The 26,710-nt window shown below is 37.8% G+C and overlaps 1 protein-coding gene across 7 annotated transcripts in view; it reads left to right on the forward strand.

Moving 5' to 3' along the window:
* BBS4 (Bardet-Biedl syndrome 4) overlaps nt 1–26,710 on the forward strand; it is an 82,003-nt gene that overhangs the window by 37,230 nt on the left and 18,063 nt on the right. For all 7 annotated transcript variants that reach the window (XM_007478117.2, XM_056798287.1, XM_056798294.1 and 4 more), the window contains 7 exons: nt 6,726–6,805; nt 15,582–15,645; nt 17,837–17,948; nt 19,475–19,547; nt 22,120–22,173; nt 23,405–23,532; nt 26,591–26,645. In XM_007478117.2, coding sequence (XP_007478179.1) covers nt 6,726–6,805; nt 15,582–15,645; nt 17,837–17,948; nt 19,475–19,547; nt 22,120–22,173; nt 23,405–23,532; nt 26,591–26,645 — 566 coding nt within the window. The remainder of the gene's footprint in view (nt 1–6,725; nt 6,806–15,581; nt 15,646–17,836; nt 17,949–19,474; nt 19,548–22,119; nt 22,174–23,404; nt 23,533–26,590; nt 26,646–26,710) is intronic.

Here is a 26,710-nt window from a genome sequence, read left to right on the forward strand (position 1 = left end):
AATGTGATCCTGAGAAATTTTCTTGCACTGGCTCATCTGCTTTTGAACTTTGTCTTATACGGCTGCCTAGGACACTCTAAATTAAGTGAGAAGTTTAGTGGCTTACTTGTGGTCTTCCAGCAATGGCTATGACAGGACTTGAACTTGGGTTTTCCTGACTACATGGCTGCATCTCAATACTGTTTTAGACTGGATTGAGAGAGATTGTTCCCTGGTATATCATCCAGAACTGAGAGATAATGGTCCTAACTGTACTCTATCCTGATATTGAGAGCATTAGTACTAGGTACCACAATTTAGGAAGAATGGAACACTTCTAGATGAGGGTGACCAGATGGCAAGAGGAGCAAAGACCATCAGAGACAGTTGGTTGAAGGAATGTTGAAATTTTAATCTAAAGAAGAGAAAGTCTAGGGGACTACCTATGTAGGAAAAAAATCCCCAAGCTACCTTTTTTTTTTAATAGGGGGGGGGATATTACAAATAATTTTTTAGTACCCATTAAGAAATATAAATAGCAGGCCCTATTTGTAGGAATGTTATTGTTCATTCATTTTAGCTATGGTCTGCTCTTACCCCATTTGGAATTTTCTTAGCAAAGATCCAGGGGTTGTTTGCCATTTCCTTCTCCAGTTGATTTTATAGATAAGGAACTGAGACAAACAGTGTTAAGTAATGTGCCATGGGGTCACACAGTTACTAAGTATCTGAGGTCGAATTTGAACTCAGGCCTTCCTGACTTTAATTCTGACTTCTGTCCTCTGCACCACTTAGCTGCCTTGCTCATTTGCAAGCGGGAGTTGAAGTAAAATAGCATGGCTGTGATCTGAAACAGTAGAGAAGGCTGCCTTGAAGGCTATTTGAAATTGTCGCGTGAAAGACAGGCTAAAGGGGCAAACTTTATCTTAATTTAAGGAAAACCTTGCTAAGAATTGGAGGTGTTGCAAAGAGGCTGGCTTGGGAGTTCATAGGCTCTTCCTTCACTGGAGAGGTAGGATCATTCCTTGTAGAGGGAATGTATGGGCTAGATGTATCCTGGGAGGTTTATTTTTCAAACCTGTAGAGTCTGTGATCTGTCCCTGAGCATCTAGTGAATCAAGGTTTTACTCTAGAACTCTGAAGATGTAGAGAAGCTGGTGTAGGTGAATTCTATTGGGAACTCCCATCTCAAGTCTATTACAGCATTTATATACAGGTAAAATTTGCTTAAAATTATTGCCAAGGACAATTTTGTTTGAGAACTATGTTTGGTGGAAGGAATGGGATGTCACTGTTAGTAACCACCTTCAGTTTCTTCTCATCTACCTCACTGACGGTGAAAGCAGAGTGAATTTGGCAGTTTGTTGCTAATTGTACATTAATGTCTTGGATCCTTTTTTAGCACTAGAGGCTGTTTACTATCTTTTCTCTTAGAGCTTCATGGATTGTAAGCATTGGGGCGGTTGTTCTGTTTGGCTATACCCTAATGATGTCTTTATTTACAGTTATGGTATAATGGATTTGGAGTCAGAAGTTGAATAGTTACTCAGTTGTGCCCAACTCTTACTGAGTCCCTGGACCATAGCATACCAGGCCCTCCTGTCTTCTGCTGTCTCCTGAAGTTAGTCCAAGCTCATGTTCATTTCTCCCATGACAACATTTATCCATTGCATCCTCTGCTGTCCCCTTTTCCTTTTGCCTTCAATTTTTTCCAATGGGTCCTGTACTCTCATTATGTGGCCAAAGAATTTAAGCTTCAGCTTCAATATCTGATCTTCCAGTGAGTAGTCTGAGGTAATGTCTTTAAAGTATTTATTGACTTATTTGATTTCTTTGCTTTTCATGGTACTCTCAAAAATCTTCTTCAATAACATTTCAAAAATGTTGATTCTCTGGTGCTCAGATTTCTTTATAGTCCAACTCTCACAGCCAGACATTGCTACTTAGAAAGCCATAGTTTTGAATATATGGACCTTTGTTGACAAGGTATGTCTCTGCTTTTTAGTATACTGTCAAGATTTGCCATAATTTTCCTTCCAATAAGCAAGAGTTAATTTCATGGCGGCAGGCCCCATCTACAGTGATCTTTGAGCCAAAGAATATAAAATATTTTAAAAATATTTAAAATAAAACATTGTTTCCATTTTCTTCTCCCTCTGTTTGCCAGAAAGTAATGGGACCAGTTACCAGTTACCAAGATTTTCTTGTTTTTTTAATGTTAAGCTTCAAGCCCCCTTTCACATTCAACTCCTTTACCCTCATCAAGAAATTTCTCAGTTCTTCACTTTCTGCCATCAGAGTGATATTGTCTGCATATCTAAGATTGTTGATATTTCTCCCACCAACCTTAATTCTAACTTTTGATTCATTGAGCTTGACATTTATCATGATATATTCTACATATAAGTTAAACGAGAGGACAACATAAAGCCTTATAGTATTCCTTTGATAATCTTAAACCAATCAGTTGTTCCAAACGTGTTTAGTTTCAAGTATTGCTTCTTGGCCTGCATACAAGTTCTTCAGGTGATAAATAAGATAATCTAGTACACTTGTATCTTTGAGGACTTGCCACATTTTGTTGTGATCCACAGTCAAAGGCTTTAATATTGTCAATGAAGGGGGCAGCTGGGTAGCTCAGTGGATTGAGAACCAGTCCTAGAGATGGGAGGTCCTAGGTTCAAATACGCCCTCAGCCACTTCCTAGCTGTGTGACCCTGGGCAAGTCACTTGACCCCCATTGCCTAGCCCTTACCACTCTTCTGCCTTGGAGCCAAGACACAGTATTGACTCCAAGACTGAAGGTAAGGGTTTAAAAAAAAAAAGATTTGAACCCAAGACTTCCATCTCTAGGCCTGGCTCTCAAACCACTGACCTGCCCAGCTGCCCTGTGTTTTTTCTTTTTAAGCTCTTACTTTTCATCTTAGAATCAATATTAAGTACTGGTTCCCCCGCAGAATAGTGATAAGAGCTAGGCAGTTGGCTTAAGTGACTTACCTGGGGTCACACAGCTAGGTAGTGGCTGAGGCCAAATTTGAACCCAAGACCTCTCATCTCTAGGCCTAGCTCTCTATCCATTGAGCCACCAAGTACACCCTGCTGCTACCCTGGGTCTTGTTTCAACTAACCATATAGAGCTTCACTTTTGACTGCAATGTATAAAATCTATCTCATTTTGATATTGATCATCTGGTGATGTCCATGTGTAGATACAGCTTTTGGGTTGTTGAATTTTTTTTATATGTTGCTATGACCAGGAAGTTATCTTGACAGATTTTTTTCCCTGCATACTTTTGTAACTCCAACATCAAACTTGCCTGCTATTTCAATTATTTCCTACTTTAGTATTCCAATCTCCTATGATTCCATGACATCTTTTTTATGTTATTTCTAGAAAATGTTGTTGGTCTGGGGCAGCTAAGCAGCTCAGTGGATAGTCAGGCCTGAAGATGGGAAGTTCTGGGTTCAAATGTAGCTTCAGCCACTTCCTAGCTATCTGGCCCTGGGTAAATCACTTAACCTCAGATGCTTAGTCCTTACTCCTTTTTCTTTTGCCTTAGTATTCATTCTAAGACAGACGTTAACGTTTTTTTTTTTAAAAAAAAAGATATTATAGGTCTATATAGAACTAAGCAACTTTGGCCTCTTTAGCATCAGTGGTTGGAGCATACACTTGTTTACTATGATGTTGAATGGTTTGCCTTGGATTTGAACAGATAATATTTTGTCATTTTTGAGATTATACCCCAGTACTGCTTTTCCCAACCTTTAATTGACTATAAGGGCCACTTCATATCTTCTGAGGGATTCTTGTCTAAAGTAGTGTATGTAGTGATCACCTGTATTAAATTTACCCATTTATATCCACTTAAGTTCACCTTTACCCAAGATGTTATTTAATCTTTCCATATCCTGTTTGACCATATCCAGCTTACCTTGGTTCATAGATTTTACATTCCTTGTCCCTATGCAATATTGATCTTTGCAGTGTTGGACTTTCTTTTTGTTACCAGATGCATCAACTAAACTTCCTTTCACCTTTGTCCCACCCACTTCATTATTACTGGAATTACTTGTAGTTGTCCTCTTTTCTTCCCCAGTGCAGGTTGGATACCTCCTTACCTGAGAGACTCATCTTCCAATGACTTAAAAAAAATCATTTCAGTACTCTATTGGGATTTCTTGCCAAAGATATTGAAGTGCTTTGTCGTTTTCTTATCTAGTGGAACACCTTTTGTCATGAACTCTTCACTATAATAAATCCATCTTAGGTAACCCTGCACAGCATAGTTCATAATTTCATTGAGCTACACAAGCCCCTCAACCATGACAAAGGGATTATCCAGGAGGGGTAGAGTCAGAAGACCCGAGTTCAAATCTTAGGCATCTGCCACATACAAGCTTTGGACAAGTCACTTTTTCCCCACCCAATTTTACATTTTCTCATTCGCAAAAATGAAGACTTTGGCATTGGTGATTTCTCTTCAAATGTTTAAGATATATGAAGTTAGATGCCTACCATTTTCCAAGGATCTTATAAATAATTAATTCTTAAAATGTTTAAGGCTTTTAGAGATAATTGCCTGTGAAAGAAGTACTAGTGACTCTAATTGCAGAGATGGATGAGGTAAATTGCCATGACTGTTGTCGTAAATAGTGGAAAAACAGTTTTTTATTCAATGAGTAAAATCTGTTTTGGGGGCATCATTCATTAGTTTTTAATTTGCCCCATCATTTAATGGAATGCCCAAGACTTATAGAATCCCCTTATCTTTGAAAATTTCCCAGAAGAGTTATACATTTGAGAGGTTTATTTACATTAAAATACCAAAATCTATGATAAAATTGAAAAATTATTTTGTCATTTACTTTGACACGTTGCCATTCTACAATGGGTCTAGTGACTCCTAGTGTTAACATCTGGAAAGTGTCTTATCTCTTTTAACTGGGACCTTAAAGCTAAATACCTTCTAAGGTGAAAAATTTGTGTTAGACTCCTCAGGAAGGCCACATTTTACCTGAAAGTTTAATTTATTAGTTTGTATAAATATGGAAATAGTAAGTCCTTTCCCTCCTCTTGATGTTGTGTAAAACCCAGAAAACGTTTTTTTCACATCTTTCCCATTTTTTTTCCCATGGTTAGTCAGTGGCAGAATTTGCCTTGTTTGACAAATGGGAAAGTGGAGGCAAGAGGAATTGTGATTTGGCTTAAAGTAGCCACATGATCTGATCACTGTGGCATGCTCTTTTACGATTTATTATTTTGGAGTTTTACACAGCTTTGACTTTAACTCCAATGGGAGGAATTCAATTCAGCAAATATTTACTACAAAGGAAGGGAGAAGACTTGTATATGAGATGGGTGTAATGAAGGAATGGGTGGGAAAAATCAGTGATAACTCTAATCTTAGCTGGGAGAATGGTGGTGCCATTAATGAAAATGAGGGAGTTGGTAGGAGGAGGGAAAAAAATGAATATTTACAAGGAGCCAATATTTTACCATGTGTAGATATTTCTGTCCCTCACAGAGATTGCAATACTAATTTGTCTTATGGGTAGCAATGGCTGAAAAATTCATCATCTTGTGCCCATCTTTCTAATATCTAATCCGGGAATCTTCAGGTGCCTTAAAAATTTTCGTTTTTAGAAGGCTTGGCAGAACTTGACTTCTACTGGCATAGCCTTGGGGAAAGCACGGTTATCTACCTAGCTCACTCTCGTGGAGGAAGAGGTTGTAATGTGCCATTTGCCATGATAGCATTTTCTTCCCACTGAGAGAACCAGAACATGTCGAATGGTTCTTGGTCCCAGGATGCTGATGTAATTCCTTCTTATAGTTGTGAATCTTAAATAGCCTCTTTTGTTATAATATCCCTTTTCCTTGTAGAAAAAAAAAGTAAGCAGTATTGCTTTTGGATTTGTGCTCTGCCTCCTAGTAATCTTTGGTTCTGGCTTCCTTCTGGTTCCTCTCTGTCACTAGGCTGACATGGAAGTTGAGATTAATTGCTATGGTACCATCAAGGGTTTTGGAGCCAAGAGTCTTGGATGGCAAGACATTGTCTCAAGTCTTAGTGAATTCGCACCAATATTTGAAACCAAACACATATATTGACCAAACACATCCAAGGACAATCATTTTGTGATTACTGCATACCTTGAAGTAACATATCTTTTTCCTTTTTGCAAAGCATCAGACAGATTTGCCTATGGCTGACTTCTCATTATCTTACATTTGGATATTATTTCATAATTCAGCCCAGTTTCCAAATCACTTTAAATTATTCACAACTTCCCCACACTGTCCAAATGTGACATTAACTACATCATATAAATGATGATGGTAGGTTTCCTAAAATTTATTCCTGTGTATGATGCTTTCCTCTAATCTTACATTCATTGGGAAGGAAAAGGGTGGAGGGGACACCCTGATTTCTTCAGGCCAAGTCATCATTTGGGAAATTCAGATGCTCTAAGTTATCAGGAGTGAAGAAAAAACAGAGATTTTGTGTATGCATTAAAGTGGAGATTCCGAACTTTGAATAAATTTTTCACTTCAAGTTTTTTTCTATATCTCTTTTAAAGATTTTAGTACTTGAGGTAACATTCTTTTTTTAATACCAATAATAAAAATATTAATTTGATAAAATATTCTTTGTAAGTTAGTATTTACTCTAAAGATGATATCAGAAGATAATGTCTGACAGTAAATTCTTTTTTCTTTTTGTTTTGGCAAAATGTTCCATCAGCCCCAGAGTTTCCTGTCTTGGAGAAGCAGAATTGGTTGATACATCTTCATTACATCCGCAAAGACTATGCAGCATGCAAGGTAAAATATTACCTTGAGATATTGTCAAAAAATTAAAGGCAGAGAGATTTTGGTGTTATAAATTATTTTAAAAGACCCTTTCTCCATTCATTAGTGAACAAAGATGGAATGACAACTGACCACTCCTGAAAGTCCCCAAATCTCAGACTAGGATATATTTAGGACTTTTTCTTGTGATATGAATCAGAGGAGAGAAAGTTGAAAAAACACTTCTCCATTTCTCATAAGGCTATACCAAAAACACCAAATGATTTCTTGTAATGTAACAAGTTGTGATTATGTAATGACCCTAAGTCAAAAATGTCCCTTAAAATACCAGCCTCTTAGGAGAACAACTTGGGACCCCTTCTTTGTTCTCTAGAAACTTTGTTGAGTTGGCTCTCCTGGGCTGTTCTGAAGAGCAAGGTTGTCTTCTTGACATTTCTTTAGTACTCAAATGATAGTTTTTAAAACTCAGTCTTCTTTAGTGCTGAATATTTTAGATGTCTAGAGAAACCCAATGTCTTGCAGGGTGCCATACCTCCCTCCTCCCACCTACTTTTTGAAAAGATTCTTTTTTCCCCCAAGTAAAATATTTATTGAAAAAAAATTTTGGTAAAAATATTTTAATTTACCAACTATATGTAATAACAATTTTCTACACAAGTCTTATTAAATCATATGATTCAAATTGTCTCCCTTCCTTCTTTTCCTCCCCCTTCCCAGAATTGGTAAGCAATTTGATCTGGGTTATACATGTATTATCATATAAAACATACTTCCATATTCATCATTGTCATAAGAGAATATTCATATAAAACAAAACTCCAAAATAAATGTGAAAGATACTATGCTTTGATCTGCATCTGACTCCCAACACTTCTTTCTCTGGAGATAGATAGCATTCTTTGTCATAAATCTCTCAGAATTGTTCTGGATCATTGTATTGCTGAGAGTAGCTAAATCTTTCACAGTTGATTTTTCCACAATATTGCTGTTACTGTGTACAATGTTCTCCTGGTTCTGCTTATTTCACTCTGCATCAGTTCATGTAGGCCTTTCCAGCTTTTTCTGAAATCATCCTACTTATCCTTTCTTATAGCAAATAGTATTCCATCACCAAATATACCATAATTTGTTTAGCCATTCCCCAATTGATGAACATCCCTTCAATTTCTATTTCTTTACCACCCCAAAAATAGCTGCTATAAATATTTTTGTACAAATAGTTCCTTTCCTCCTTTTTTGATCTCTTTGAGATACAGACCTAGTAGCAGAATTAATGGATCAAAGGTTATGCACAGTTTTATAGCCCTTTGGATATAGTTCCCAATTACTCTCTAGAATGGTTGGATCAGTTTACAACTCCACCAGCAATGCATGAATGTCCCAATTTTTCCCACATCCCCTCCAATATTCATCACTTTCCTTTACTGTCAGATTGGCCAGTTGTTTTAATTTATATTTCTCTGATCAAGAATGATTTAGAACATTTTTTCATATGATTGAAAATCATATGATAGCTTTGATTTCTTCATATCAAAACTACTTGTTCGTAACCTTTGACCATTTGTTAATTGGGGAATGGCTTGCATTCTTATAAATTTGATGTGATTCTCTATATATTTGAGAAATGAGACCTTTGTTAGAAAAATTTGTTATAAAATTTTTTTCCCATTTTGTTGTTTCCCCTTCTAATCTTGGTTACATTGGTTTTGTTTGTACAAAACCTTTTAAATGTAATATAGTAAAAATTATTCTTGTATTATATTATATTATATATTTTATATAAAATATTATATCTTGTAATGTTCTGTCTTGCTTGTTTATAAATTCTTCCCTTTTCCATAGGTGGGACAGGTAAACTATTCTATGTTCCCCTAATTTATATTTCTATTTAAACCTTATGTCTAAATCGTATATCCTTTTTGATCTTATCTTGGTATAGAGTGGGAGATTTTGATCTGTACCTGATTTCTGCTATACTGTTTTCCAGTTTTTCTAGCAATTTTTGTTTAATAGTGAGTTCTTATCTCAAAATCTAGGATCTTTGGGTTTATCAAACACTGAATTGCTAAGGTCATTTTCCCCTAATCTATTCCATTGATCCACTATTCTAGTTCTTAGCCAGTACCAGATTTTTTTGACAATTATTGCTTTATAGTATAGTTTGAGATTTGGTAGTACTAGGGCATTATATGAAGAGATTCTTTTTAATGTCTTCATCACATCCTGAGTTCTTATTCCAGCAGGTCTTGGTCCAGGAAAGGATAGGAGAAATAGCTTCCCAGGAGTACCCAAAGGCAAAGCCAAAAATTTCTTTTGAGGGATTTATTTTAATTTAAGGGTCACATGAGCTCCAGATCTTCACTTATTTAGAGAGGACTCCTTCAAGAGGAAAGTAGCCCAGAATAGAGACCTTAAGAGACCTAAAGTGACAGATAACGAATCCTACTCATTTTTCCACTAAACCATTAAGTAGATATCTTATGCAGGGTCAAAGATAAAATATGGACTTAACGAAATTCTTGGTCTTAAAAAATAGACATTTTTAGCATAAACAAATCATATATTGGCATTCAACATTTTCTATATTGTCTTAAAAATGAGATAATCCAAATACCAATTTAATAAGTTCATCCAGAAGTTAAACTAATGTAAATTAATTAATTTGTTGGGTAGGTCAGAAGAGCCTTTGGTGAGCAAATATTCAACTGCAAATACTTCCATTTTATCTAGAACAGCATAACCTTTGAAGGGTTAAAGATGAGCATAACCCAATCAGTCATTCAGTCAGGACAATGGAAAGGTGCAAGGTGGACAGTATGCAGGCTGTGTCATGTGACTTATGAAAACCTCCAAGGAAGAACAAGAACAAAACATGTCATGAAGATCATGTGATTAGAGAACGTATTCTGGTCATATGGGGAGAGTGAGAGGTGACTTGTACAACATATGGAGAGAGGCCTGTTGGGTGAAATTGCTGTGGTAAACTTTCAAGAAGACATGGGCAGAATATGACAGTAAAGGAAAATAATGAATGTTGGAAGGGATGTGGCAAAATTGGGACACTAATGCATTGCTGGTGGAGTTGTGAATTGATCCAACCATTCTGGAAGGCAGTTTGGAATTATGCCCAAAGGATTTCAAAAGAACACATGCTCTTTGATCCAGCAATACCATTCCTGGGTTTCTATCCCAAAGAGATAAAAAAAAATGGGGATGAACTTGTTTGTACAAAAACATTTATAGCTGTGTTTTTTGTGGTGGCAAAAAATTGGAAAATGAGGAGTTGTCCCTTGATTGGGGAATGGCCAAACAAATTGTGGTAATATGATAGTGATGGAATACTATTTTGCTATGAGGAATAATAAACTGCTTGATTTCTATAAGAACTAAAAAGACTCCATGAACTGATGTGGAGTGAAATGAGCAGAACCAGGAAAACATTGTACATAGTAACTGAAACATTGTGGGATGATCAAATGTAATAGATTTCGCTACTAATAGCAATGCAATGATCCAGGACAATACAGAGGGACTTATGAGAAAGAAAGGTTGGAGAAGAAATGCAGAAGAAAACATATAATTTATCTCTTGTTTAAATGGGTATATGATTTGGGGTTTTGATTTTAAATTTACTCCATTACAAAAATGAATAATGTAGAAATAGATTTTGAGCGATAATATATGTATAATCCATTGTGATTGCTTGTCAGCTCTGGGAGTGGGGAAGAAAGAGGGAAGGAGAGAACATGAAGCATGTAACTATGGGAAAATATTTTTAAAAATAAAATAAAAATTATATTTAAAAAATACATGTGCAGGATGGCTAGTATGGATGGGTGGCCATCCACATCACTAGAGGGAACTCTTGAATCAGTGAGATAACAAATCTACCTGAGTATTTTAATTTAAGGCCATGGCTCTGAGTTTGAAGCACATAATTCCATTGTGGTGAATTTTATTTTACAGAGAAAACAGTTGACACAGAAGATGTTGTCTTTTTTTTTTCCTAATTGATGCCCGTTATTTTTTTACTCCATAGACATTTCATGGTTCCCCTCCTCTCTTCTCAGAACTTTTTTTATATTTCTTGTAAGGTATCTGCCTTGTTATTTCCATCTTTCTTGTTGGTTTATCTGCTTGTGTTCAAGGTTTTTGACTAAGTTTTCTTAATCCCCAGATTTTTGCTAGTTTCATTCTTTTTTTCTCATAATCCCCTATTGCTCACTTTCTCATACTTTCCCTTTTGATGTCAGATTCCCTGAGAGTTGCACCTTAGCTTTCTCACATGCTGTGACTTCTGGTGGGAGGACAGGACTAGCCTTCAGTCCTGATGGATCTTCCTCCCCTTGGCACAAACACTTTTTTCTTAGGTCCTTCAATTCCCAAGTTCTCCAGCAGGACCTTAGGAAGAACAAACTTCTTTCTTCTTGTACCTCTACCTTCCCATCCTGGGAAGAGGAGCTGAGTGAGTTCTCTTGATTGTTGCCACAGAATGGTGAGGTAAGAGCAGGGTTTGGATAGCAGCAACAAGTGAATTGCTGAGTGGATCCCAGAGTGCAAGTTCATGAGTCCTATTTGTCTGGCCTTGTCAGAGCATGGGGACTACGGTAGTAGGGATGCTAAGTGGACACTTTAGGGATTATATAGATTAACCCTCTCTGCTGTTGGTTCCTTAGGTTATTAGTTAGAATTCTTGATGACTTCAGTTGTGGAGATAGCTGCAATTACTTCACCTCTTGAGCATAATATCTTGCATTGGCCTCACTGATTAGCCTGCCAAATTTTTTTTTTTAGCACACCTTTAAACCAATAAGAGTATCTACAACAGAATAGAAGAGGTCCTTACCAGATAATTTCTCATTTAATAGCACTAATAGATACACATAATAATTCCTTGGAACACAGGCAGCTGTTTCTTCCTCAGAATATCCTGCTTTCTTTCCTACAGGGAGCCTTGTATTTTGTTCCTTCCAAGGATTCATTGGTTTTGCTTCTTCCTTTTCTCCTCTGTGTGACATTCTTTCATTTTTCCAAGTTCTTGATATGGTTCTAGATTCCCTGCTGTCTCTTAGATCTCTTTTATTCTTCATAAGCATTGTCTTTCCTGAGAGAGTGTCTGCTCTTTGAGGGCAGGCAGACAGGCTAGGAATAGTTATTACAAACACTTATTACTATGTACCAAGTGCTAGGGATACAGATACAAACAAAAAGATAGTCTCTGTCTCAAAGACTTTACATTCTAATGGGGAAAACAAGTCAAGTCACTTGGCATTTTTTTAAATTTTATTATAAGTTTTATTGGATTTTAATAAATTCACTCACATATTTACACTATATTTTACATAAATAGAATATTAGTAGCAGAGTCTACATTTGATCATTCCACAAAGAGCAGACACTCTGTCAGGGAAGACAACACACAAAGAATAAAAGGGATCTAATAGGCAGCAAGGAATCTAGAACCCTATCAGGAAACTGGTGATCATTTTGCAGGTTAAGGACCCAGTGAAGCCACAGCTTCATGATAAAGTACGTACTTTGGTGTATTGGAAGCTGTGGCAGGCTAATGCAATGAATGGCAAGTACAATTTTAGACCCTGAGTGACAGATGGTGATTGTTGTACCAACAGTGATGAGAGAGGCAGGACAATGTAAAGGAAAGCTCTTGATGGAGTTTGAGAAGACTTGATTTCAGATTTTGCTTTTAGTTATTCCACTAGCTGTGTGATCCTGGGCAAGTCACTTTCCTTCCCAAACTTGAGATTCCTTACCTGTAAAATAGGGATTATAACACAACCTATGTGCAGGACTATTGTGAGGCTCCACCAAGATAATATGTGTAAAGTACTTCACAAGCCTATTTTTTTTTTGAGGATTATCTATTGAATTTTATTTTTTAATTTTTAATTTTATTTAATTAAATGATTTTGAATAATTTTCCATGGTTACAAGATTCATGCTCATTCCCTCCCCTCACTATACCTCCCATATATGATGCACAATTCCACTGGGTTTAACATGTGCCATCAATCAAGACCCATTTCCTTATTATTAGTATTTGCACTAGGGTGATCTTTTAGAGTCCGCTTTCCCAGGCATAGCCCCACCGACCCATGTGATCAAGTGGTTGTTTTTCTTCTGTGTTTCTTTTCCACAGTTCTTCCTCTGGATGTGGATAGTGCTCTTTCTCATAGATCCCTCTGGGTTGTTCAGGATCACTGCATTGCCGCTAATGGAGAAGTCCATTACATTCAATGTGCCACAGTGTATCCATCTCTGTGTACAATGTTCTCCTGGTTCTTTTTTTTTTTTAAACCCTTACCTTCCATCTTAGAGTCAATACTGTGTATTGGCTCCAAGGCAGAAGAGTGGTAAGGGCTAGGCAATGGGGGTCAAGTGACTTGCCCAGGGTCACATAGCTGAGAAGTGTCTGAGGCCAGATTTGAACCTAGGACCTCCCGTCTCTAGGCCTGGCTCTCAATCCACTGTTCTCTTGGTTCTGCTCCTCTCACTCTGCATCAATTCCTGGAGGTTGTTCCAGTCTCCATGGAATTCCTCCACTTTATTAATCCTTTGAGCACAATAGTATTCCATCACCAACATATACCACAATTTGTTCAGCCATTCCCCAACTGAAGGGCATCCCCTCATTTTCCAGTTTTTTGCCACCACAAAGAGCGCAGCTATGAATATTTTTGTACAAGTCTTTTTCCTTATTATCTCTTTGGGGTACAGACCCAGCAGTGCTATGGCTTCATTCAAAGGGTAGATATTCTTTTGTCGCCCTTTGGGCATAGTTCCAAATTGCCCTCCAGAATGGTTAGATCAATTCACAACTACACCAGCAATGAATTAATGTCCCAACTTTGCCACATCCCCTCCAACATTCATTACTTTCCTTTGCTGTCATGTTGGCCAATCTGCTAGGTGTGAGGTGATACCTCAGAGTTGTTTTGATTTGCATTTCTCAGATTATAAGAGATTCAGAACATTTTTTCATGTGCTTATTAATAGTTTTGATTTCTTTATCTGAAAATTGCCTATTCATGTCCCTTGCCCATTTATCAACTGGGGAATGGCTTGATTTTTTTTGTACAATTGATTTAGTTCCTTATAAATTTGAGTGATTAGACCTTTGTCAGAGGTTTTTGTTATAAAGATTGTTTCCCAATTCGTTGCTTCCCTTCTAATTTTGACTGCATTGGTTTTGTTTGTTCAAAACCTTTTTAATTTAATGTAATCAAAATTATCTATTTTTGCATTTTGTAATTTTTTCTAATTCTTGCTTGGTCTTAAAATCTTTCCTTTCCCAAAGATCTGACAAGTATACTATTCTGTGTTCACCTAATTTACTTATTGTTTCCTTCTTTATGTTCAAGTCATTCAGCCATTCTGAGTTTAACTTGGATAGGGTTTCACAAGCCGTTTAATATAAGTATATAAGTGAAAGATGCTAACTTTTTTTTTTTACCACAATAGATTTTGATGATAGCTATAGTCAGGTAATAGTGACTTCTCATATTGTGATTTATAATTAAAATCTCTAAAAATATTTAATTTTAGAAAATTTCAGTAGATATTCTAATGTGTCTGAATATTTATGGAAATATTTAATTTCTTTAAAAGCATTAAACAGTTGGGGAATGGCTGAAAAAAATGTGACATATGATGGTGATGGAATACTATTGTGCTGTAAAGAATGATGAACTGCTTGATTTATAAATGAACTGAAAAGACCTCCATGAACTGATGCAGAGTGAAATGAGCAGAACCAGAACACTGCACATAGAAAGTGAAATGTTGTAGAATGAAACTCTGCAATGCAATGATCAAGAACAATCCCATGGAGTTTATAAAAAAGAATGCTATCCACATCTAGTGAAAGAACTATGGAAGTAGAAATGCAAAAGGAAAACATGATTTTTTATTCAGTTATATGGGTATATGATTTGGAGTTTTGGTTTTAAAAAGATTATTACACATATGAATAATACAAAAATAGGTTTTGAGTAATAAGATATGTATAAACCTGTGGAATTGCTTGTCAGTTTTGGGGATGGGGAGGGAGGAAGAGAGGTAGAGAACAGGAATCATGTAACCATTGAAATTTCTAAAAAATTAAGAAAAATTAAAAAACAAAATAAGAAGCATTAAAAAGGGGCATCTGGGTAACTCAGTGGATTGAGAACCAGGTCTAGAGACAGGAGGTTCCAAGTTCAAATATGGCCTCAGACACTTCCCAGCTGTGTGACCCTGGGCAAGTCACTTAATCCCCATTGCCTAGCCCTTACTATTCTTCTGCCTTGGAACCAATATGTAGTATTGATTCTAAGGTGGAAGATAAGGGTTTAAAATAAATAAATAAATAAATAAAAAGCATTAAAAAGAGCTGTTGCAGTAAACAGAACTCATTGTTTGTTGAAAGAAAATTGGACCTGGAATTAAGAAAGGCCTAGCTTTTAATTCTGGCTTTAGATCTAATGTACGCATAGAAATGTCATTTTGACTCCATCAACCTCAGTTTTATGATCTGTTAAATGGGTATATTTGTACTCCCAACTTCTCAGGGTTGTTGGGAAAGGGCTTTATAAGCCTTAAAAAGCTACTTAAACAACTGAAGGAAAATCTTGTTTTCTTCCAGACTGTGCAAAAGTTATGAGATTGAGTTGGTCTGCCTCTTTGAATAAATTGCTTTATAATTATAATTTAGTGTTGTATGATTCTCAGATAAATGATTAGCATCTGCCTGCAGTTTTGAACTTCTGTTCATATTGTGGTTTTCTTTTAGGCTCTTATCAAAGAACAGCTTCAGGAGACTCAAGGATTATGTGAATATGCTATCTATGTCCAAGGTAAAAAACCAAATTGTTCTTTTCACTCTTTTTCTGGGAGAGAAAGAAGCAAATTCAAATTCCATATTCTGAAAATGAACTTCCAAAAAAAAATCTTCCTTGACCCTAATCCCTTCTTCCTATCTCTCTCTTCAGAAATATGGAAAGGCTTCAATGTATTGGGTTGTTTGGAAACTAATGGCAAGGTGAACAAAAAGAAACGTTCTCTTCCATCAGTGTTTGCCCCATTTCAGTCTTCAGCTATTGTCTAAGTCTGTGTTGTGTCATGTATTGATTCAGCCACCAGGGAAAAGAGAGGGAAGGAGTAGTGCCTTGGGAAGCCACACAGGATGGAGGCCAGGGGCAGAGCTTTGGGATGCTGGAATAACGTTTTCCTGAAGGAGAATTTATCAGAAGCTCTATTTGAACCACTGAGCTGACCTATACCCTTTAATGCAAGAGAATCACACTGGTCTTTCAGGGACTTAAGACTCTCACTTCTGTGCATAAATTAATATTTTTTTCATTTAGTGTCTGCCAAGTAGGTAATTTTGATAAGACTGATCTCTTCTGCTATTACCAGCATGTTACATTAAAGTATATTAGGGCAGATTTGGCAAAAGCACTACTAATATTCCCAATTTTAAAAACTCTGGATTTTCTAAGTCAGTAATTCAATTCGTTTCAATTCACTGAGCATTTATTAAGCAAATTCTGTGTGTTGGCCACTGAGCTAGGTTCTGGAGATACAAAGGCAAAAATCAAATAACCCCTGTTGGAAGCAACAGACCTTCTCCTTGAGGGAAGCAACATGTATCCAAATAAATAAATAGAAGATATATACCAAGTTGTACTGGAGGTGATCAGAAAAGGTCCTAGCAATTGGGGGCATTGCTAAAGGTCATGCATAGGAGATGGCACTTGGACTCAATCTCAGATGTCCTGGGAAGAAGCAGAGAAGAGGAATATTATGCTAGAAATAGGGGGGAGCACCTGTGTAAGGGAGCAGGGGAAAGGGCTAGAATAGTGTGCAGAATTAGCAAGGAGGTCATTTTAGCTCAAATATAGATGAATGTGAAAGGGAGAAATATAAAATCAATTTAGAAAAATAGACTAGAGCCAGGGCTTAAAATTCCAAACAAAGGAATGTATATCTTATTCCAGAAGCACTAGGGACCCTCTGAAGCTTCTTAAGCAGAGTTGTGACATGGTCAGACCTGTGTTTTAGGAGGCATAGAAGGTCGCAGTGGCACAGGATCATAGGAGAGAAAACCACCTTAGCCCCTTGAACTGGTTGGGATCAAGATTTTGAAAGGAAGAAACAGTGAGACCAGAGCAGAGATAACTGTGAAGGCAGGTCAAGGTGTGGCAACTAGAGATTGTTGAGAGCACAGTTTGTGTGTGTGTGTGTGTGTGTGTGTGTGTGTGTGTGTGTGTGTGTATTTCTCTCTCTAAAATATCTTTACAATTGAGAGCACAGTGTGTATGTGTGTGTGCATGCACGTGTGTATGCACACATATCTCTGTGTGTGTCTATACATATAATATCTTCACAATTCTAGGTCTCCTAAAAATTTTATCCTAAAATAAGTTCTTGGTTTTAGATGGATAAAAATAGTGTCAGCACAATCACCCACCCTCTTTACATTAGAATGAGAGAGCAGCATGGATCTGAAGCAGGAGTCTTTAACTGGGACTTGAAAACTTACCTTTAAAAATTTTTTTTTTACTATTTTGATAACTGCACTTCAGCAAAATTGTCTTGCTTTGTAGCCCTATGTATTTTATTTTGTGAATTTGAAAGCATTATGAGAAGTCCCTAAGCTTTACCATATTCCCAAAGGGGTCAAGGTCATAAAAAAAATAGTGAAGAATTCCTATTCTGGAGATCCCTCTTGAAACCATCAGGTCCCCCAGGAGGAAAAGTGCTGTTGTTGGAACATCTGGTAAACACTACACTGTGCTTATGTGGATGGTGCTAATTGTTCTGTAGGGGAGTGCTAAGGGGAAATAGCTGGGGATTTAGGGTTGCAGGCAGATTTAACATAATTTATTTCAGGGGCATTTTGACATCCAATCCCTTCTAAAGTTGGATCTTGATTGCTTTCATACCCTAGGGAAAAATATATTAATAGGTTTATGTTCAAGTCTTTACCTAACAGGCTCTGTCCAGGGCATGGTTTTACTTGCTTTTTGTTTTGTTTCCTCTTAGCCTTAATATATCGTCTTGAAGGGAATATCCAAGAATCTTTAGAACTCTTTCAGTCTTGTGCTGTTCTCAATCCTCAGAATGCTGACAACCTGAAGCAGGTGGCCAGGTCCTTGTAAGTACTGTCAACTGACATTGGAATTGTGGAATTAAGATGAAGTTTTCTTTCTCCACTACATAGGGCATGGTATTTATTGATGGCAGCCTTAACAATAGGTACTTAAGAGAATGTAGGATCCATAAATTGTCAAATTTCCTTTTAACAGTGGATAAAATATGGCAGGTAATGAACTGAATGTTTCATTTGTAAAGAAATGTTTACTTTTTATGTTAGATTGGTAGGGACTGATTTGATCATCATGCTCAATGCCATGAGACTCTCCATCATATTGGCAGCTGGGGAGCCTTGGATAGGTTCCTGGCTATTATCTGGGGAATGGGAAGGAATCTCTTATTTTCTGCACCTGGAATTTTGTGTAAGTCCTTTATCGTAGTTTACCCTTGTTTCCTTTCTTCCTATCTTTTTAATCTCTAAGAAATCAGATAGGTTTGAGTCTGGGAAGGGTGGGCAGTTTGATTAATGGATAATGTCAATGTATCTTAGCATCATGGTAGGAAAGTGGTTTAGTTAATTTATTGGTAGATATTTATATTAAATTATGTAAATTGAGTGTCAGTGATATAAGCCTGTTGGAAGTAGAAACATTTTATCTCCAAAGGAAAAGAATGTAAGTATAAAAGTAGATTTACATTACACAATGTCATAAAGTAGTGATAACAAACCTATAGCACATGTGTCCAAAATGGCACGCAGAGCCTTCACCTGCCATCCCTCACCAGAGTTCCTTATGAGAAAGCCAGAGGGACTGGGTGGGATGGAGTGGGGTGGGGTGTGGGAGAATGTTCCCCTCCCCCTCTCCATGCACCTGAGGACATTCCTCACTCTCCTCACCCTCTGCCCAGTAGCCAGTGGGAGTGCTTCTTCTCTCTCTTTTCTGGGGTAAGGGGGACCAGGGCGGGGAGAAAGTGTGTGTGGTGGGGGGCATGGCACTCAGTCTGGGGGTAGAGTGGGGGGTGGGGCCTAGCACTCCATCACGGCTCTATAGCATTTTTATACTTAGAAAGTCCTTTACACACATGAGGTTCCTTTCCCAGGACTGTTAGCAATGGTGGGGATGGAACATAGGGGTGCAGATCACTGACTTTTTAACTGGCTTCACAGAACTCTCATGTTCCAACATACATCTCTGTTTGTTCCTTTAAAAAAAAAAGTATTGTTCTCCTGGGCTACAAATGGTGCTCCAGACCATGTAGGCTCATTAACTGGGAATTCCTACCTATATGCCATCTATTCTTATGCTTTGGAAATCAGAGATTCACCCTCTGACAAGTCTTCCTGGCTTGCCAGCATTCTATTCCTTAACAACTAGGCAAGGAGGAAAGAACTGAGGCCCCATAGAAATGGTAGCTCAGACTGTGATGTGGGCCTTTCACTCTTCACCTCGCCGGGCATGCGGGCAGAACAGCTCACTTTGCAGACGCTTCCTAAGACCATAGATGTGAGGAATGGGCCCGAGAGGTGAGGCTGGTCAGGTCGGAGGAAGGATTTTCATAATTTTGCCAATTCCATTTCTTCCACAGATTTCTTTTGGGGAAACATAAAGCTGCTATTGAAGTGTATAATGAAGCAGCTAAACTTAACCAGAAAGACTGGGTAAGTAGGGAACTTTCAGTTCTCCTCAGTGAGGAATCACACACTTGATCAAGTCACTGTATCCCACTGTAATCTGCGTTATTGGAGTAGTCTGTTCATACTCATCTTGGTCTTATTTGGTACACAATAAGCTACCATTGACAGATATACCAAATCTTGAATGATATATTAATTACCATGTTTGTTTCAAATATATTTTGTATACATAAGAACATATTTGTGTATATATATGCACAGATGCATTCACACAACACACACATGCTGACAAACACATACACAACAGTGCTGATGTAGATACGCAATGTAATCACTGCACATGTATGCACATACAAACATACAATAACATATCCATGCACTCACACACAAATATATGTACACATGCACATACCCCTATACATACCCATACATAGGCAGGTCTCTCCTGGTGGGATGTAAGCTTTTTGAGGGTACATCTGTTATTTCTTTTTGTCTTTGTATCCTCAATGACTAGCACAGTATCTGGAATACAGTAGGCATTTAATAAATGCTTATTAATTATCTTCTATGTGCCAGGCACCATGTTATTCAAGATACAAAAACAAACTGAAAAATTTCCCGCACTTGGGGAGCTTCTCTTTTCCCATCCAAAGCCATGAGTGGCCCTTTAGGTTTGTGCTTGTATCAAATTTCTGTGATAAGCTTTTGGTATCCAAGATATATGAACAGTTATCATATACTTGAATATAAATCCAAAAGCTATTTCTTGATAGGTGGTCAAAGATATGAACAAAAGATTGTAAAAGAACTGCAAAATATTTAAAAACCACTTGAAAGAATGCTTCAAATCACTAAGAATAAGAGATGCAAATCAACAAAGTCCTGAGATTATTACTTACACCCTGCAAATTGGCAAAGATGAATAGAGACAGGATGGATAATTTCAGTGGAATTGAGAAAGATTGGCACACTTGTGCATTATTGGTGGAGCTCTAAACAAGTACAACCATTTAGGAGAGCAATTTGGAATTATACAAAGAAACTAAAATGCCCATATCCTTTTACCCATAGATTCCATTAGTAGACTTACACCCCAAGGAGGCTATTGATAAAAAGAAAGTGCCCATATATACAAAACTATTTATAGCAGCATTTTTTGTGATAGCAAAGAATTGGAAACGAGAAGATGCCTATAGTTTGGGGAATAGCTAAACAAACTGGATACACGAATGTAATGGAATATCCATGGGCTGTAATAAAAGGCAAATGTGATGAAAACAGAAAAGTTTGGCATGATATCTACGAAAGGGTGCACCATATGAAGTAAGCAGAGCCAAGAAAACAAAATATACAATGACCACAACCATAAAGGTTAGAACCACATACACAAAAAAATGAAAAGTGAATCTTGTAAAATTATGGAAAATATGTCTTAAAAGAGAAGAGATGAGAAGATGTTTTCACTTCATGACTTTATAGAGGTGGGAGGCCCACCAGAGTTTTCTCTCATTTTCTGACTTTTTCTATATATTGATCAATTATGCTGATTTTTCTTCTTCTTTTCCTTTTTCTGTTTTTAAAAAATATTTTTATATGTGATGACTCTTTGTGAGGGTGAGATGGAGTGATAGTGGGAGAAACTGTTAATGCAATAAAACAATATAGTTATAAAATATATATTTTAATTGGTAAAAATATGCTACTATGTATTTTTCCTATTTTTCTCTCCCTGTGAAAAAGTATGTGTATTTTAGACTCCTTCTGTGTAATCCCAAAATAATTTCCCAAATGATTGTACCAATTTGAAGTTCCACCAACAGTGTGTTAATGTGTCCATTTTTATACATCATTGACTCAATTTTTAAAAATAATTTCTGGCAGTTTGCTAGCTGTAAAATAAAACCTTAAAGTTTTTATTTGTATTTGATTATTAGTAGCAATTTGGAGCATTCATTCAAGCAATCATTTTCAATTAATTAAGAAAGTTACTGTTTAAAGAAATTCTTTAATGAAACCTTTTACAATATAGATATTTACTTCCTCATTTTATTTTATTTTGAGGTTTTTTTGTATATATGTATTTTCTTATGAATGCTGGATGTACTTTTAAAGCTTCCTTCAAAGATGTCTGCCTCTTCTATGATTTTTTTGATGATCAGTGGGTCAAGTTTATGAATCCAAACACAGTCACTTGTCATCGTCTCCAAGCCAGGGGTTCAGTTGTTCTCAGATTCTCTTGGGTCCTGCTTTTCTTCTTGAGATAATACTGCAAGTTCTTCCTCCTGTCAGGACTATCTTTTTGCTCAGGTCTCGCTAGAAGCTCTCTCTGCCTCTGCTTTCTTAGAAAGAAAACCACTTATTCAATTTGCTTTTCTAACTTAGAGAATCTGTACTATTTATTTCTCACCAAGTACCTTGATTTACCACATCAATCTGTCTGCTAAATATAAAAGAACACATTTAAAGTCTTTGACTGAAATGTAGCTACAGTTTGTGTTTTCAAATTGAGGCTTGTCTGAGCAAAGACTCTTTCCACAGGATACTATTTTGTTCCGTCTGTTTGCCACCTGACACTGTTGTTCTTTCTTTTGCACAGGAAATCTGCCATAACTTAGGAGTTTGTTACATGTATCTGAAGCATTTCAACAAGGTAATTTGCACAATTAGGTTTGTCTTTGGATAAAGGATTTCACCAATTCACCATACTGCAGCCAAATTTACTGATGATTTGGTTTATGTGGCTTGGAGAAATAGATCATCTGATTTCTAGGACTTATAAAAAGTTTAAGATCTTTTATTGCCTCTTGGTTTTGTAATTATCTTGTGGTTTTAGGTATTTTTTAAAAAGAAAAGGCAAGTTTGAAAGATTATGGAAGGCAGGTAGTAATCTGAAATGTGGCTCTTCCTATTTTGCTTTTCTCTGCTTTTCTCTCCCTTCTCCTCTAATTGTGAGGTTCGCAAACATTCTGACAAAACTCATATGTTGAAAGTGGATCCTGTTAACCTTTAAGTGGACATTTCCAAGTGCTGTAACCATTTCACAGCTCCCCTTGTGTAGTTTAAACATTAGGTGGTAGAGATTGATTTTCAGCTCTAAGGGATCTGATATGTGAGAGATTCTCTAGGCTTTTCAGCCTTCCAACTTAATTTCCAAAGGCAGATGAACATGTGAGAGGTTCAGGGCATGTGTGGAGATCATGATTCTTTCTTTAAAGAGCAATCAACTCTCATTCTTTTCCCACTGGACTCTCTTGGTGAGGAAATCATGCAGTTCTCAGAGTCCTCAGGAGAGTGTTACTTTGAGCCCACTAGGATGTCAAACTGAGCGAGGTCTGGCTGGTCCAAGGAAAGCATGCCAGACTCTGATCTGTTTATGTGAAGACTGTAGCAAGGATGCCTCTCTTAAATTTTGTGTGCTTGTTGAGGTGTGCCACATCTCCCATTTTGTATCTGGGAGACTTGTTCAGTTGAGCGTCCTCTTTCTGAAACATGCTGAGTAAGTCAGGCACCCTCCCCAGAGAAGCAAATCTGTTACAAGCTCTGGAGCCCCGAGGCCAGGGTACATGTAGGGTGAAGGAAGTCTGCTGGAGCTCCATGTGGACTTGGGCAATGGTTCAGGCAGTGCTGCATAGAGCCGAGCCACCATGTTCCTGCCAGACTGGTCATCTTAGAGTGAGAGGGGGCAAGGGGAAGGACACTCCCTTAACTGCCCAAAGGAGAAAAGAGCATGTGTTCTGGCTCCCCAGATGTGGTGCTGGGGAAATGCCAGCTTAAGCATCATCACCATTAATAATAGAAATATAGCCCTCAGCTGAGTGACACAGAGTTGTCCATTTGCCTTTTCCTATGTGGCACCGACTTGGTTCTTTTTTACCATATAGGCAAAAGACCAATTGCACAATGCTCTGCAGCTCAACAAACATGATCTGACCTACATAATGTTGGGAAAAATTCATTTGCTGGAAGGGGACCTGGACAAGGCTATTGAAATCTATAAGAAGGCTGTGGAGTAAGTATGTCCATTTTCTCTAGAGTGGTAGAAGAAAATGTGATAGAACAGATTTCAACACTGCAAATCTGAATGGAAGCATAGTGAATTGCTTTCATTTTCATTGTTCATATTGGTTTGGCGTGATTGGGACAGTCCCTGTAGTAATTGTCCTTAACCATCTGTCCCATTAAGCCCCTGAATTTCTTCATTTCTGCTTCATCACTAACACTGAAAAAGGAGATATTCAAGCTCTCTTGGATGATAGTGGGCTGGAGAAAGAACATCTTTCTTGAAAAATGGCAAATGCCCAAGACCCTTTCTCCCCTGGGGGATTGCCTTGAGGTTCAGCCAGTCAAGCATCTCAGCAACTGAGCAACCAGTGTGAGCCTTCCTTGTCTGAAATGAGCTTATGTGAAATTAAATGTTAGGTGCATGATGCAAAGGTGGGAACTTTGGAGTTCAGTGCTGTCCATATTTAAATGGCCAGAGTTGTAAGAGGGAATGATAAAGGGGACAGCTAAATGGCATAATGTTGAAAATTAATATTATGCCAAATGTTATGTGCTAAATATAATATTTAGAAATTGGTTTGGAAATATAATGTTAGTTTTAAAAAGCATTGTGGTTGCCATTTATAAAATAATTAACTCTTAAGTCACGAGGATGATAGTACCTTTTAACAATTTAATTTTAATATAAATATAGTCCAAGAAAGAAATAAGGAGGGAAGGAAATAGAAAAATATTTACTAGCCTACCACCCTAATCTTAACAGCCCACTAGAGTTTCATCCACTCGAGCCACCAATGCCAAATCGCAGAAAGACGCCCAGCCAAAGACCTCCAGAGAAGACCCTGGGGGATTCTGGTTTCTTTTACACAATGGTGCAGTGGACTGAGAGCCAGGCCTAGAAACAGGAGGTCCTGGGTTCAAAACTGGCCTGAGATACTTTCTAGCTGTGTGACGCTGGACAAGTCACTTAATTCCCATTGCCTAGCCCTTACTGTTCTTTTTTCTTGAAACTAATACATGGTTCTAAGATGAAAGGTAAGAGTTAAAAAAAAAAAAAAACAGGAGGGGGTATACCCAAGTCCTAAGTGGTAATCCTTAAACATGGGGACTAGTACTTGCTGTGATATTCCTTCTGTCTTGAGATCTTCCTCCATTCTTTTATTTATTTTTTATTTTTTTAAATTAAACCCTTACCTTTAGTCTTGGAGTCAATACTGTGTATTGGCTCCAAGGCAGAAGAGTGGTAAGGGCTAGGCAATGGGGGTCAAGTGACTTGCCCAGGGTCACACAGCTAGGAAGTGTCTGAGACCAGATTTGAACCTAGGACCTTCCATTTCTAGGTCTGGTTCTCAAACCCCTGAGCTACCCAGCTGCCTCCCCACCCCACCCTTCCTCCAGTCTTAACACAGAATGGATCCTATATTAGCCATAGACTCTTTTGAGGATATAAACCTTTATATAACCCAATGTTATCTAACCCTATACAGAAGATGACAAAGCCCTGATTGTTGATAATTGGGTAAACCTTAATTGTGGAGATAACTGGCTTCACTTTGGTGATTTCTGATCTCCTTCTTGGGTATCAGGTTCTGTCAGGTTTTGGCACAGATCACTTTTTGGGGTATTTCTTTTCAGGGGAACAGCCATCCCAGTAAATTTGAGTGTAGGATGGGTTTTATCAGAAAGCAGAATGTCTTTCTGCTCTGTTACATTTTGTAGGAATTATCTTCTGAATCATTCTGAGATTTATCCTTCCTGTTCTATCCAGGCTCATCTCTTACCTCACTTTATTCTTACCAAGGCAGTGAAGCTCCAAATACATGTTTGGTTACTTGGTTATTTATAATTCTGGCCCATCAGCAGCCACATTTTCCATTTTTAGAAAGGCATGATAATGTTTAATGATGACTAGCATATCCAGAATGGCCACCAAAAACCCTTCAGTTTTACCAAACAACTTGCTCTGTTTGAAGCATAAATTATTTCTTTCTACATGATCTTGGTGGAGTTCTTATGGATAAGTAGCTAGGGACACTATAGCTTCTTTTGAATTGTTACCAACCTCATCAAGTCATTTAAATTCAGTATTTTAATTCAGTAAGTATTTATTGAGAGCCTGCTATGATCCAGGAACTGTGTTGGTCACTGAGGTTAAAAAGGCCATGTCTTTCTTCAAGGAGCTTGTGTTCTCCTGGGTATGTTCAGCAAGTACACAGATAGATAAATAGGAAGTCAGTTACTGGGCACTAATCCCTGGGGCATCAGTCAGGAAGGGGCCTCTGAAGAAGGATCCATCTGAGTGAGCTGGGAAGGGAGTTAGGGGTTCTCAAGGGTAGAGGTAAGGAGGGAGAGCCATGCAGGCATGTGAGGGGAAAACTGCTGCCAAGCCTGAGGCTGGAGATGGCCTGTCACCTTCGAAGACATGTAAGGGGAAACATGGGAAATCAGTTCAGAAAGATAGGTGGGAGCCATTGGGGAGTTTGTTTTGTCCCAGAGATACTAGGGAAGCAAACATGGGAGTGATAGTAGGCCAGAGCCTGGCAGTGGTGTGGAGGGTAGATCATAAGGGGGAGGAATTGGAAGGGGATGATGAGGGCTGCATGAGGATCATGGAGAAGTGTGTACCTTCAAGAGACCTAGAGTGAGGATGGGAAAGGGGTCCTCTGATTGGTGGTGAGGGGCAAGTGAAAGGGAAAGTTTGGGAGTGTGCCCTAGACAGAAATAGGGAAGTCAGGAAAAGGAGTAGTTTAAGGAGGAAAGAGAAGGAATCCTGTTTTTAGATTGAGTTTGATAGCAGGTGGAAGTGGTTAGCAAGTCATGTGGGCCTGGAATTGGAACTCAGGAGGGGAGATGACCATTGGCTGTAGATGTATGGGATTTTTTTGCATTGATAGACTAATTGAACCCCAAAAGTGAATAGCATCACAGAGATAAAGTGTAGGGAGAAAAGTGGGCCCAGGATAGAGTTCTGGGGTTGGTTTACCTGTATATAGGGGGCTTGGATGATGACATTTTGGGGTAATTAATTAGAATTGGTATAACAAGCTCACTGGTCTGTGTTCCAGGTTCTCACCAGAAAATACAGAACTTCTCACAACCTTAGGACTACTCTATTTACAGGTAATTCCAGCTCTCCTCATTCATAAGCTGATTTTGAAAATGGCCTATTAGTTCAGTCCAAAGTT

The sequence above is a fragment of the Monodelphis domestica genome, chromosome 1 (assembly GCF_027887165.1).
Source record: "Monodelphis domestica isolate mMonDom1 chromosome 1, mMonDom1.pri, whole genome shotgun sequence".
Classification (NCBI taxonomy): domain Eukaryota; kingdom Metazoa; phylum Chordata; class Mammalia; order Didelphimorphia; family Didelphidae; genus Monodelphis; species Monodelphis domestica.